We start from the raw sequence: 14,894 nt of genomic DNA, 5'->3' as shown, positions 1-14,894 counted from the left end.
TGATTTTTGTCCTTTATTTTCTTTATGTTATGTATCACATTGATGGATTTGCAGATGTTGAACCATCCTTGTGCCCCAGGGATGAATCCCACTTGGTCGTGATGAATAATCTTTCTAATGCATTGTTGTATTCAATGTGCTAGAATTTTGTTTAGGATTTTTTCATCTGTATTCATCAGAGATATTGGTCTGTAGTTTTCTTTTTTTGTCCTGTCCTTACCAGGTTTTGGTATCAGGGTAATGTTGGCCTCATAAAATGAGTTAGGGAGTACTGTCTTTTCTTCAATTTTTTGGAAGAGTTTGAGCAGAATTGGTATTAGATCCTCTTTGAAGGTTTGGTAGAATTCACTAGTGAAGCCATCTGGTTCCGGACTTTTGCTTTTGGGAAGGTTTTGGACGACTGATTCAATTTTGTTACTGGTGGTCGGTCTGTTTAAATTTTCCAGTTCTTCATGGTTCAGCCTTGGAAGGCTATATGTTTCTAAGAACTTGTCCATTTCTTCTAGGTTATTGAATTTGGTGGCATATAGTCCTTCGTAGTCTTCTTGGATGATCTTTTATATTTCTGTGGTGTCCGTGATAATTTCCCCTTTTTCATTTCTGATTTTGTTAATTAGTGTCTTCTCTCTTTTTATCTTAGTGAGTCTAGCCAAGGGTTTGTCAATTTTGTTAATCTTTTCAAAGAACCAGCTCTTTGTCACATTTTTTTATTGTCTTTTTGTTCTCTATTTCATTCAATTCTGCTCTGATTTTTGTTATTTCCTTTTTTTCTGCTGACCTTGGGTTTCACTTGTTCTTCTTTTTCTAGTTCTTTAAGGTGTAACATGAGGTTATTTATTTGGGAGTTTTCTTGTTTCTTGAGATAGGCCTGTAATGATATAAATTTCCCTCTTAAAACTGCTTTTGCTGCATCCCAAAAATTTTGGTAGGATGTATTTTCATTGTCATTTGTTTCTATGTATCTTTTGATCTCCTCTAATTTCTTCTTTGACCCAGTCTTTCTTTAAAAGTATGTTGTTTAATCTCCTGCTTTGCGTTTTTTTCCTGCTTTCTTTTTGCAGTTGATATCCAATTTGAAAGCCTTGTGATCAGAGAATATGCTTGGTATGATTTCAATCTTCTTAAATTTGCTGAAGCTCATTTTATGTCCCAATATATGGTCTATCTTTGAGTATGTTCCATGTACACTAGAAAAGAATGTATAGTCTGATGTATTAGGATGAAGTGCTCTATAAATGTCAATTATGTCCATTTCATCTAATGTGTCATTTAGGACTGCTACTTCGTTATTTATTTTCTGTTTGGATGATCTATCCATAGCTGTCAATGATGTATTTAAGTCCCCTAGTATAATTGTGTTTTGGTCAATTTCTCCCTTTAGTTATGTTAGTAGTTGCTTGGTATATTTCGGTGCTCCCTGATTGGGGGCATAAATATTGATGACTGTTATGTCTTCTTGTTGTACATCCCCTTCACCATTATGAAATGTCCATCTTTGTCTCTTGTTATCTTTTTCACCTTGAAGTCTGTTTCATCTGATATCATTATGGCTACACCTGATTTTCTCTGGGTACCATTTGCTTGGAGTGTCAATTTCCACCCTTTCTCTTTGAGTGTATGCTTGTCCTTGTAGCTGAGATGTGTCTCTTGGAGACAGCATATGGTTGGGTTTAGTTTTTTGATCCAATCTGCTACTCTGTGCCTTTTTATTGGTGAGTTCAGTCCATTTACATTTAGGGTGATTATTGATATGTGAGGATTTCCTGTCATTCTATCTTTAGTTTTCTGGTAAGGCTGTGTCTCCATTGTTTCTTTGCCTTTTTGTTGTTGTCTATTATTTCTGTGTGGTGGTATTCTATGATGTTTCCCTCTGTTTCTTCTTTTATTACAGTATATATTTCAGTTCTGGATTTTTTTGAGTGGTTACCCTTAAATTTATGCAAAAGAAAGTTTGACATTTAAAGTATTCCATTTTCTTCAGCATGCTTACTTTCTCCATTCCCATATTCCGGTTCAGGCCTTACTCTCCCCCTTTTTACGTTTTGGTTGCCATAAACTGTCCCTGTTGAAGGTGGTTGAATAGCCTCCTTTAGTATTTCTTGTAGTGCAGGTCATGTATTAGAAAATTCCCTCAGCTTCTGTATGTCTGGAATGGTCTTTATTCCTCCTTCATATCTAAAGGATATCTTTGCTGGATATATTATTCTTGGCTCATGATTTCTCTCTTTCAATAGTTTGAATATTTGGTTCCACTCCCTCCTGGCTTGTAGAGTTTCTGCTGAACAATCTGATGATAATCTAATGGCTTTCCTCTGTAAGTCACCGTGTTCTTTTCCCTGGATGCCTTGAGGATTGTTTCTTTGTCTTTGATTTTAGACAGCTTCAATACAATGTGCCTTGGAGAAGGCATGTTGGGATTGAGGTAATTAGGTGTTCTATTTGCTTCTTGGATTCGAGGGTCCAGTTCTGTCCACAAGTTTGGGAAGTTCTCATTGATATTTTGTTTCAATATATTCTATGTTCCCTTCTCTCTTTCTTCTCCTTCTCGTATGCCCATTATTCTTATATTGTTCTTTCTGATGGAGTCAGAAAGGTCTTGTAGAGTTCTTTCATTTCTTTGAAGTCCCAAGTCTCTTTCTTCTTCCATCTGTGTGACTTCCAGGTTTCTATCTTCGATGTCACTGATTCTTTCCTCCATCTGGTCAACTCTACTACCTAGCTGTTTATTTCATTCTTAATTTCTTCTATTGAGTTCTTAATCTCCAGGAATTCTATTTGGTTCTTTTTTAAAATTTCAATCTCTTTCGTAAAATGCTCATGTTGTTCTTTGATTGTGTTTCTGAGTTCATTACATTGCCTTTCTGTGTTTTCTTGCATCTCGTTGAGTTTTCTCAGAACTGCAATCTTGAGTTCTCTGTCATTTAAGTCACATGTTTCCATATCTTTAAGTTCCTTTTCTGGGGACTTTTCACTTTCTTTCTGGGCTGTCTTGTTGCCTTGGTTATTCATGGCAATTACTCATTTATTATTTCTCTTCCTAGACATCTATAGGAGTGGGTCTGCAACAGGTTGATAGGAAGCGGTCTTTCTTTTATTTTCCAGTACTTGTTGGTAGAATGTTTTATTTTCTCTCCAACTGCAGCCTTTTCTTTCCTCTCTCTCTCACACGGTAGTGCTATGTTTTGTCTGCACTATTCCAGCTTCTCACACAATGGGGGGATTCCCTGGGAGACGGGCTTCTCCTCTGTTAGTAGTTCGTCTAGGTCACAGGGTGCAGTGTCCGTGTGGGTATGCGGAGAGCTTTTGAAGTTCCAAAGCTCTTCCTGCACCAGATTCAGACCCCGTATGTTTCAGCAGTTCTGTTTACTCCTGCAGGGATCCACCCAGTTAGGTGGGGACGGGGGCGGGATGAGATGTGAGAGATGGCCAGAGCAATGGTGGAGACCAGCACCACAGCCGGTCCTGCTTCCACAGCTCCCTCCCCTTTGCCGAAACTATTTGGGCTGCGAATCTGTGTCTGCGGTCCACAGTTCTCAGAACTGCAAATATTCTGTTCTTTCGATCTGACACTGCTACTGTTCCACTTCTAGCACTGGGCTGGTGAGGGCAGGGCGAGCTCTGGGAGGGTAGGGAGGGGGCGGCTAGTCTCAGTGCCTAAGGCTTCCGTTCCCTCAGCAGTGAGGACTTAAACCACCGTTTTCAGCTTTCTTCCGTCAGTCTTTTCTCCGAGGTCTCTGCCGTGAGCGTTGGGTTCAGCCATGTTATATGCTGCCCCTTCAGCCCTGTGGGCCATAAGCGGAGCCCTTGCAGTCTGAGTTCTTCCCTCTCCCGCAGCTGTGGTAGTTCCGGGTGCAGCGAGCTTAGAGCACCGAGCTAGATTTGCGTCCTGCGCCGCGGGGCTCCGTCTCCGTACTTCTCCCTTCTCTCCTCCCTGCTCGTGCGATTTCCCCACCTTTAGGTGAATTCAGTAGTGGGCCTCTTAGTCTTGCCATCTGCTGTGCAGGGAGTCCTTTGTGGAGTTATTGTTGTTCGATTAATTGTAAATTCCAGGGGAGCTTTACAGAGGCTCATCTCACGCCGCCATTTTGATGATAGCCCAGAAAGGGCATTTCAATGGCTGTGTGCATGTCTCTTACAGTGGTGTTGGTTGTTTTAGTTTAGTTTTAGTGTTGTTGGTTTTTTTCTCTGTTTCGTTGTGTTTGTTTGGCCGGTTGGTGTCAAGACAGACTGGAGGCAGGCGTGGAACCGGAAACATCTGAAGGTACAGAGTAGGCTTGACAGGGCTTTAGCTTGAATTATTAGAATTCCATCAACTTTCCAAGAGCACATTGCAAATGGGGAACTTGGTCTGATTGTGAAAAGAGTGGAGCGGGCAGGAGGGTCCAGAATTAGGCAAGTGTTCTGGTCACTGAGTGAGTAACCTGGGATTTGAACACTGACAAACAAGAACCGGAAGACGAAGGTAGCAGATAGGAAGTGTGCTATATAAAATGTGCTTCATCGCACCAAAGAAAGTTGAAAAACAGAGAAAGTACATGCCTATATGGACTGATTTCACTATGAAAACATGACCACACTGGAAAGCTGAAATGTCCTACAGATGTGGGGGAGATCAGGAGGGAAAACAATACTAATCCTAACTCATTTTAGTCTCACAACCTTGCCAGGTGTCCATACCCTCCAAATGTTTCAAATGCAACATTTAATGTCCTCAAAAAATTTATTTCACAAAGTATTTTTGAAAAAGAAGTGAATGCATTAGGTGTCTGAAAAGTTATAAAGCATTTTATTCTCTAGTTATAAAAACAGGCTATGCCCACACCTCAGATTGCAATAGATTTAGGTTTTTCATCTATTTTAAGTGTCATTTGCCATATATTTAATAGGATTGAATGTAATACTCTGAATTAGTCATTTCAGTAGTGTAAATGAATAGACTGACTAGGTCACTATGCATTTATTTTCTATTTTTCATGAAAACCATTTTCTCCACTATAATTTCACACTGGTTTCAAAATAGCTATTGCATTCTCAGGAGGCACTGGTAACCCATATCCTCCTCAGGAGCTAAAAAGTCTGCTCCTCTTGTTCTTCCTTCTCTCACAGAAATACTCACGGAACATTTTGGCTAATAAACATTTAAAAATTCCACAGAACTCTCTCTTTTTAAAACCACTAGAGATGAAAGTATGAGTCCCTCCCTAAAAACTTCTGCCTTTGCTTAGCGGCAGTAATCAAGAGGAATTTGGGCAAGAGAATAGGCAAGTTTTCTTAAGTATCAACTTAAAGAATCCCTTAATATCCTTGTAGAAGAGCAATGAACTTTTCCCTACTAAATAAATTTTGTTTGAATTAGTAACTGAAAACCAGCAGTTTATTGAACATAATAACCCTTTTTAGTGTACCAACTTTGCAGACTTATCAGTGAGTTATTAAATAGGGTCATATGGCTGAGATACCATTTCCAGGAGGAGAGAATTGTAGAAACTGAGGCTTTGGAGCTGGGGAAGAGGATCCTGGGCTGGAGAGCTGGCTGGAAGCCAAGTAAGGGAAATGAAGCTTGTGTGGTCGGGTTCAGCTACCCAGTAGCAGAATAAACAACTAGAGTATTATGTCTGTGAGTCTGATTGTTCTGTACTTCAAAAGGATAATAACGACCACTCTATTTCTTCACTTTCATGATCAAACTCTTTGCAGCCTGCATTTTCTTACAACTTACTTTCTCCTTGACCTCTCTGAATCTGTCTTCCATCCTCACCTTTCCACTGAACTTTCTCTCTCAAAGGTTACTAATGATACGTTCCTGTCTGACGGCACTATGCCAATGGACTCTGTCAAACCTGCCATACCTTTAAGGTTTCTCTTCCTTTGCCATCTCAATCCTCTTTCACTTGGTTTTCCTCCTCCCTTCTTCTCTGTGTTTCTCTTTTGGTCTCCACCGGAATTCACATCCCCATCTCATACCCCTTATTCATTACAAGTCATCCTCATGGGATGGGTCAGGAACCACTGGTAATGAACAATGGACATCCCAAGTAGTGTGTACCTTGGCTTACGAAAGGAAGTGTAATGGGGTGGTTAGGGGTACAGGCTCTGGAGCTAAAGTGCCTGGATTCAAACCCCCACTCTGTCATCTAGTGGCATGACCTTAGCAAGTCACTTCAATCTCTCTGTATCTCAATGTTTTTATCTGTAACACAGGAATAATAATGGTCTTTACTTCAAAAAGTCGCTGTGAGTATTAAATGAGTGAACACATACAAATTGCTTGCCTGGAACACAGGAAATCTTCATTAAGTGTTATTTAGTCTTTTGGAAAATAATATCTAAAATGTTGATCATTTCCACAAATGAATAATTTACTTCTGACCTTTCATTTTTTAAATGCGCACTGTCCTTTATTAATCTCATAGGAGGCTCCACAGTCTTCCCGTTTATTTTCGAAAGATCAGTTTGTTGTTGTATTCCAAGTGACACACAATTGGATTTCTCTGTCCTCGGCCTTCTTCTTATTCTACATATTCTCCACAGCTTTAAGTGGTCCTTAGATGCTGATAACTCCCAAGCCTTCGTCCGTTTCCCAGACCTCTCTCCTGATCTCCAGGTCCAGCCAGCCAGCTGCCTACTAGGCATCTCCTATCTGACTCTCTGACCGACAGCACAACAAACCTCACTTGTCTAAAAAGAACTGTCTGTATTTCCTAACCTAGTTAATTAAAGGTGACACATCCATTCAGTCACCCAAGCCAGAAACCCATGGATCATACTACTATTCTCTCACCCCTTCACCTATTGCATCTAACTGATCACCAAGTAATAATGATTCTACCTTCTAGAAGTGTTTTGAATTTATCCCCTCCTCCCTAACCCTAGTGTCACTGCCTTAGGCTGGGCCTTGGTCTCTCCCACCTAACTGGTCCCTTTGCCTTCACTTTTGACCCTTGACCCTTGCTCCATCCTGTATACTACAGCCAGAGCAATCCTGAAATGCAGATCTTATCCAGTTATTCACCTGCTTTCTATCCTTTCATAGCTACCCTGAGTCTTCAGGATAAAGTCTGAACACCTTTGCGTGGCATACAAGGCTCTTCATTATCTAGACCCTAACTACTTCCCCACACTTACTTACCTCTTGCAACAATTCTCACATCTCACATTCTTGCTGAACCAAACTTCTTGTGACTCCCTGAACACCTATATGCTGTTTTGCTGTTTACCCTCCCTTGTTCTTGTATGTGGCCCCCTTCACTCCCTTACCTCATTTTTGTTGGCAAAATTCTACTTTTATTTCAAAATAACTCAATTTGTATATCCATTCTGCAGACTTGGGTGTTGCTTTCTCCGTGCTAGCTTGTCATCTTGCACTTACTTTCATTACAATAATTATTACTTCACATTACATTTGACATTTTACCTTTCAGATAAGTTCCTTGAGGGCAGGAACCATTTTCTATTTATTTCCATATACCCAGTGTATGCCCCGAGTGTAGGGTATCATTTTGCTCACACACTTTGCTCATTTCCACCTCCACTAATACCTCTGTTCTCTTTCTCAGCAGAGGGAACATTTCTTTTCCCTCCTTCGAAATTTGGCTAAAATGCATTTTCTCCATTAAATTTTCCCTGATTACATTTACTTCACTCTAATCACTTCTTCATTTTGGCATGTCCTCAGTGCTTGGAGAAGGCTTCTCCAATAAACGCATTTGTGCTTTAATGATTTAGAACGCATTCTTTATTTTAGCTGGACCACTCTAGAACACTTAAGGATCATCTGCTGATATCATCTATTAGCAGTGATTTTTAAAATCAATTTCTGTTACAACACGTATTTTTATGCTTGGAGAAGCAGTCAGACATCAATTCTTGCTCTTCCCAAACCAAATCCCCTTTCAGTGAGCAATAGGAGCAGAAAGGGGAGAACACCGAGCCACCTACAGTTTGGACTCTAAGAGAAAAACTTCTAAAAGCTATCGAAGTGAAGACCTAGTGACGAGATAGAAAGCTGAAATTTCCCAATCTATGGAAAACCTTTCCCTCTCTTCTAACTTATCTCTCTTCTTTCTTCTTTCTCTTAAGGCTAAAGAACAGCGACACCCAACCCCTAAAAAAGCTTGAGAATAGCCAGAAAGAAACTGATCTGCCCACAGAGCTTCTGGGATGCACTAACTCGTTGTTCTATAGCAGTTCTGGAGGGGAGGAAAAGAGGTAGCACACAAAATATCCAGGAAAGTGCTTTAATATGCTCAGTTCCCTAAAAGTTAACAACAAGACTAAGTAAAAATGGAAGGGTTACACTACATTTATTTGTACTCCCTGTACTGCATGCTGCTTTATGAATACTCCTCTTTCTCACTAGTCACTGTGTTTTCCCTAGCTGGACTAAAAGTTCCTGGAGGCCATCAACAATACTTCTTTTGTAGCCCCGAAATCACTCACCACACTGAGGACATAGTGTTTGCTCCAGAAATGTTGACTAATTATGAAGTATTTACCTATTTTTCTTCCCCTCAATATTTTCAGGAATGCTAATTATTCACAAAACTGTGCAGTCTTGGAAGCCAAGAGGAAATAGTCATCTGTTGGTATACATTTTGCTTGGGCTATGCATTAAACAGAGATTTCCTTTGGAAATGTAAACAAAGGATGCCTGATGAGACAGGACAAAGAACTATATATAGAGATCAAGTGGACAGAGTGGCAAGGTCAAAGCATGCCTTTCCTTAACCAGATTAATGGAGTCCTGGGTCTGCCTCTACCTCCCTCCCATGCTCTCAAGCATACTACAGAAAAATTCCCAGCTGCCTATCCATTGAATTCTGAAAGCTGGGCAACATCTCCAACAGGCTGTATTACCAAAGGATTCAGTTAACAAATCTGTGGTGATCCTAATCTCTGTTTCTGTAATAATAGGAAGACTGCAGCTTTGTTTACTTTCTGAGGAGAATAGAGAACAAGGAGAAAGAACCAGGAGAGGGAGGCGGTATTTATGGCCCCTTTATGAAAAGTCAATCTGTGACAAAAACATCTGTAGACAATAAGGAAGGGGAACAGGTTTGACAGGAAAATAGCTTGTTCCAGTTTTCTCAGAAGAGCCTGAGCTGGTATCCTCCACCCCCGCCCAATGTGAAATTCCTGGTTTACACTGTGAATCTAGTCATTCCCCATAGGTAAATCTGGATTAGATAAACTGAAAAACTTTCAAATCACCCTTCATTGAGCGTCTGGCTCTCATGACAGACAGTATGCTATTATTTATTTCATTTTATAAAGTATGTACTAGCATTTATGAAGTCTCGAGTGCCTTCTTTAACTGCATTTCTAATGCCAGGGCTTGTCCTGAAGCCTTCTGGACACACAGACTCTGTGCTGATTGAGCATAATAAGCACCCTGGACTCACCCTATCATTATGAGGAAGTTGAGCGCACATCCCTAAACTTTCAGAGGGGATGATGTCACAGAGGACAGCCATGCTCTTCCATAGGCCATCCTGTAGGGCTACTGTAAAGGACAGAATCTTAAACTGAATAGACCGTGGAGTAAACTCCCAAAACACACTCTCACCCTTGACATGTAATGTACTATCTCACGATTCTTTTCCATTTGTTAACATTTTTGTTCCATTATCTGTATTTCCTGCACATGTGTTTTCACATCAGCGTGGATTTGGGTAACATGTAAGACTCCAAAGGGTAAATAATGTGTTCATGCTATTTTCTTTGTACCTACACTGTTTCCCCGAAAATAAGACCTAGCCGGACAATCAGCTCTAATGCATCTTTTGGAGCAAAAATTAGTATAAGACCCAGTGTTATGTTATGATGTCATGTCATGTCATGTCATGTCATGTCATGTCATATAAGACCCGGTCTTTTATGATAGTAAAGTAAGACCGGATCTCATATTGATTTTTGCTCCAAAAGACGCATTAGAGCTGATTGTCTGGCTACGTCTTGTTTTGGGGGAAACACGGTAGTACAATGCCATGCACAGCTATTAGCAAAAGGTGACCTTTTATGTGCCAGAGCAGACAGTGGCCTGCACAATGGATTTAATAAGTATCCCAAAGTGAGCCTCTTAAATACCTCCTTTCCTGGTTCATGGTGGGGCTGCTCTTCTCTCCTGCTTTGCTTCCATTTAGCAGCACCAGTGTCATCTCCTGAAGGCTAAGCAGGAATACTAAATTCAGAAATGCACTGTTAAAACATCCCTGTTACTGGAGGGCAAGAATGAGTCCTCCTCCATTAACACAATGATGCATTGTTTTATGAGACTAGCTCCTTGCCACCTGAAAAGAGTATGGCCCTGAGTATAAAGGTTTGACTGGTACAATGGGCTGGGAAAGGTTGGAATAGGGCTACGCTTGGGTGAGGCTGGCCAGAGTGATAAGCTTCCCATGGGTAGGATAAGAAGTTAGAGAGGTCCTGAAGTGAACAACTAATGAAACTAAACTGCTTACTTTGCTAATTTGACTACAACTTGCTCTATACTTAACAGTCTTTTGATGAGAATGAGGAAGGTGATGATTATAATTTCTAACCATGTTTTATTCACTATTAACTGTTACCACACCCTCAATCACACAAATTCTAACCCAAGGGATTCTGTATCTTGTCTCCTGTTTACAATACTTCCTTGTCTCTTCACCAGTGTGGGTTTCTTATACTATAATCTAACAGCATAATCAGAAGCTTTGATACAGTGGAACATAGAGGGATTCTGATTAGCTGAAAACCACTCTAAAATGCCTTCTGTTTTCTTTCTTCCCCCCTTTGGAAAGGATGAGACTGAAGAGATAAAGAAGAGAATAAAGAAGGTAACCATTCACGGAATCATGACCTGTGAAATCTGGGAGAGACATCAAAAGTCATGTAGTCAGTTCAACCACTCATTTTATAGGTAAGGACACTGAAGCTGAGAGGTTAAATGACTTACTCAAGTTTATACTAACAATTAACGGCAGAATTAAGTCTAGAACTCAGTTTTCCAACTTACATTCCAGTATTCTTTCTTTTTATTCCTTATGCTTCTTCCTAAATCCCCTACCCCAGGGCACAATCTCGCACCTGAGTTTAACCAGTACCCTACATATGTACCCTACATATAGCACCACTCTCTTCCACAAATGGAGTGTGCAGCAGTGATTAAATTGTTATGGTATGCTCATCAGACAAGTACAGCCTACTTTAAGAAATCCAACACTTTAAGAAAGCCAAAAAATCATGAGTGGTTAGTCATAAAAGAAGATTTTGTTTGGCCTTACAAACCCCCCCCCACTCTCTTATATAGGAATCCTCAGGTGGGACTGAGAGATGAGATCACAATAAAACTATTTTATTGTTTAAAGTAAAATAGACTCAAACCATTACATTGATCTGTCATACAAGTGAGATTAGAACTAGACTATCAGGTTGTACATAGAATTAGAAACATTTTTATCCAACCACGGCCCATGAGAAAGGAGTCCTATAATATTTCACCTGATTCTGTTTACACTATAAGCACTACCATTGCCTCTTCAAAAAAAATCAACAGAAAACCAAATGCTACAGCTGAATTTTCATGCTCTTGAGAAAGAGAGAGAAATAACATTTTTCTATTATTGCATCCACTTAAGAAGAGGTTGACTCCTCTCGTAAGCTATGCTCTGAGATTTGATGTATGTAACAATTTTCGAAAACCTTATACTTGTGTAACACTTTATAATTCACAGACAACTTTCACATAGGTATCATTTGTTGAGGACAAGAATAAGTGGGAAAGTGGTAAGTGAGGACCTGGTAAGGTGCATGGGGATGAAGGGAGGAGAGTCTAGGAAGAGGAGGAGCAGTCCTGATAATACTGTTACAGAAACAATACTGCACTGAACGAGCCTCACCCTATGCCAAGGACCCAAATTCCCAACTTCCCTGTGGAACCCCAGCAATCTCTTTAAGGAGCTATTGTGTCCAGTTTGATGAAGGAAGAAACATACACTTCATGTCGGATTCTCATGCTGCCTGCTGTTTGGAAAGGAGAAGGGGATTGGCCCTTGGATTGTTGTCTCCCAAACCCATCACCGCTGTCTACCACCCCCCTTTTTTTTAAACAACAACTATCTGCCGCTTTTCTTGGAATGAGTATCCTAAAGGAATAAGACTTCCTAGAACTACCATTCATTCCTTCATTCCAAATGGCTGAGCTACATTCTGACATAACTCAAGTGCCCCCAAAGAATTGATCCAGGTCCTCTGAAAGAATCACAAATGTTTCTTTTACATACCTCAACCTGCTGGCAGATCTGTATTAGCTTGGCCATTTGATTTTCTAGTTCACTGTTACGCTTAACCAGGTTGGTTAGGTTCATCTCCAGAGTTTGCTGCCATCGCAGAGTGTGAAGCCAGGGGGAAAAGGAAAGAGTGGGGAAAAAGAACAAACATTCAATGAGCTTGAAAACCAATAGCCTGTGGAGATCAGTCAGTCAGTTCACAAATATTTCAAAGATTCACTGAGCACTTGCTATGGGCTAAGCACTGTTCTAGGTGCCACTTAATAATGCTGTACACTTACTTGTTCCAGACTACTACTGTTAGGGAAAAGTTGACATTTATGACTTTGTAGATATAGAACTTTAATGACATTATGTTTTCAATAATACTTTCAACTTTTTAAAGTAGTTCACAGTAAATACCTCCTTTTGCCCTCACAATAACGCTGTGACATAGGGATAACTGGTACTATTCTCTCTTTTAGAGATGAGTAGTCTAAGAAAGCTATTAATTTATTGAATTATTACTACTTGCCAGACACTATGCTCTACAATTTCACATAAATCATTGAATAATCATAACAACCCATGAAGTAGGAGATGTCGGCATTGTACAGGTGAGGAAACTGAGCTTGAGAGTGGGGGGTAAGTATAATTAGTATGTGGCAAAGCTAGGACTGGAACCTTCAGTCACAGCTTTACCCTAGTATTTCATGATTTTTTTGTTGTTGTTGTTGTTGATAACCTTTCATATTTATCAGTAGGTTCCTTCAGGGAAAAAAGGTGATATTTTAAATGTGGGATTTATAAAAATCTAGCATCATATCTCACAGTTTCCCTTTCTTGGCACTAAGGAATAACCCATGGAGCTGCCCGACTTCAAAATGCAAAGCCTGGCTGTATCAGGATAGGACATCCATTGCTTACCACTGCTTACTGCGATTGAAATCCTTTTAAGTACATATTAGAAGCACTTTGCAAATATGTTTAATATAACATAGTTACAGCAGTACTCAGAACTCTTAGCATATTTTCAGTTGAGCAAGCTACTCTCTCCCATTCCTTATGTGAAGAAAATAGAATGTGATTCATTCTACAATGATAATGGGCTTCTTTTATTCCTCCCCATTCCCAAGTCTTCAGCTCTAGTGGCTGCTTCTACCTCAGGACCTGCCCCAATATCCACTCCTCTCTCACTCACCATCCCAATACCGCCCCCGCCCCCGCAAAGTCTGTTCCAAACGTAATACCCCAACTTCCTGGCCCTTATTCTGCTATCATTTCTTCCCTTGGTCGTGTTCGTTGCTTCATTGCTATCTTCATGGTTTCCATGGTTTGCAGTTGTTCAAAGTTCATGTTTTTGGCAGGGGGGATAGGGGGCCAGGAGAAGTGGGGAAAGGGAGAGGACTTATGTACTTCGCCCCTTGTCTACTAAGTAGCTGTGGCTCCTTAGTATCCTTGGCACTGTCCCATGACTCTATCCCAGAGGATGTATCCCTATGGATATATGTATTTCTAGGGTGGGCAGTCTGATCTCACTTGTTCTCAGACTGGATCATGAAAACCAGCTTAATCTTTGCTTCCCTGTTTGCCAGATCTCTCTTGGTTTCTTTGGCTTTGTTCCCATGGAAATGATTTTTCACCATTTATTCCAGTTTTCATGGCTTGGGTACAGTGTCTCCCCTGGCCTTCTTTAATTCCATGACCATCTCAACGGTGGCCTTCTCCTTAGCAAGGACAGAGAGGGAAGAAGGAAAAAAGAAAGGCGGCAATCATTGATTTGGACATGATCTCTAAGCTAAGTAGATGTTAGGGGGAAAAAATAAATGGCAGTTCAGAGAGTTAATACAACAAAATGTATTGAGCACCTACTCTGTTCAAGGTGCAGTGACTTCAGAGATAAAGAGGAAGTGAAATTAAGATGAGTCTTGACATTATCCTTTAGATTTCTTCTGGCAATAGAAGATCACCATCTTTTGTTGTTTATCCTGACATTCTTCTCTGAAATGTCCATTTCCTTATGCTTTGTTTTGTTTTTTGCAATGGTATTTTGCACCATTTCTATGTGCCAGTTTTCAGTGAACAATTCTAAAGCTTAGCATCTCACTGTACATTGTTCTGGGTTGATTCTGGCTGTTTGCAAATATGTTTGTATGGTCACATAGAATGACAGAATTCAAGTTACTGAAATTCTGTTTGCCTTTATAAAAAAAAAAAAAAAAGGTGGGTCTTGAAGAATAAGTAGGATTTAACAGACAGATGGAAGGGGCAGGGTGTTCCAGGCACAAGGAATAGTATGAGCAAAAGTAAAATGGAATGAACTATAGGCCATGTTCAGAGAAGAGAAGCTGAGTTTGGCTAGAGCAGAAGGTACAAGAGAGTAGTGGGGGACAAGGCTGGAAATGGGGATCAGAGCTCTGTTATGAAGGTCTTGAATGCCTATGTGAGGAGTTTGTGCCTATTTTTTAAGCAGTGGGAACTTACTAATAGCTTTTGAGCAAGATAATGATATAATAAGGACTGCATTTATGAGCTCAACCTACTGGTAATATGTGGGGCAGCCTGAAACAGGAGAGCCTGGGACAGGGACATTGGTTAGGAAGAGGCTGCAGTATTCAAAGCAGTTGGGAATGCAGGTCTGGGCCA

General features: G+C 40.3%; 1 protein-coding gene across 7 annotated transcripts in view; it reads right to left on the bottom strand.

Moving 5' to 3' along the window:
- Window positions 1-14,894, bottom strand: part of MID2 (midline 2) — an 87,907-nt gene that overhangs the window by 48,242 nt on the left and 24,771 nt on the right. For 6 of the 7 annotated variants that reach the window (XM_019715213.3, XM_019715212.3, XM_019715209.3 and 3 more), the window contains exon 3: window positions 12,264-12,359. The exons of the other annotated variant lie outside the window; for it this stretch is intronic. In XM_019715213.3, coding sequence (XP_019570772.3) covers window positions 12,264-12,359 — 96 coding nt within the window. The remainder of the gene's footprint in view (window positions 1-12,263; window positions 12,360-14,894) is intronic. 7 annotated transcript variants of the gene reach the window in all.

Source organism: Rhinolophus sinicus, chromosome 18 (genome assembly GCF_057876585.1).
Source record: "Rhinolophus sinicus isolate RSI-liver-muscle chromosome 18, RSI-T2T, whole genome shotgun sequence".
Classification (NCBI taxonomy): Eukaryota; Metazoa; Chordata; class Mammalia; order Chiroptera; family Rhinolophidae; genus Rhinolophus; species Rhinolophus sinicus.
Note: the sequence above shows the minus strand (reverse complement) of the source record. Positions and strands in the feature narration are given on the sequence as shown.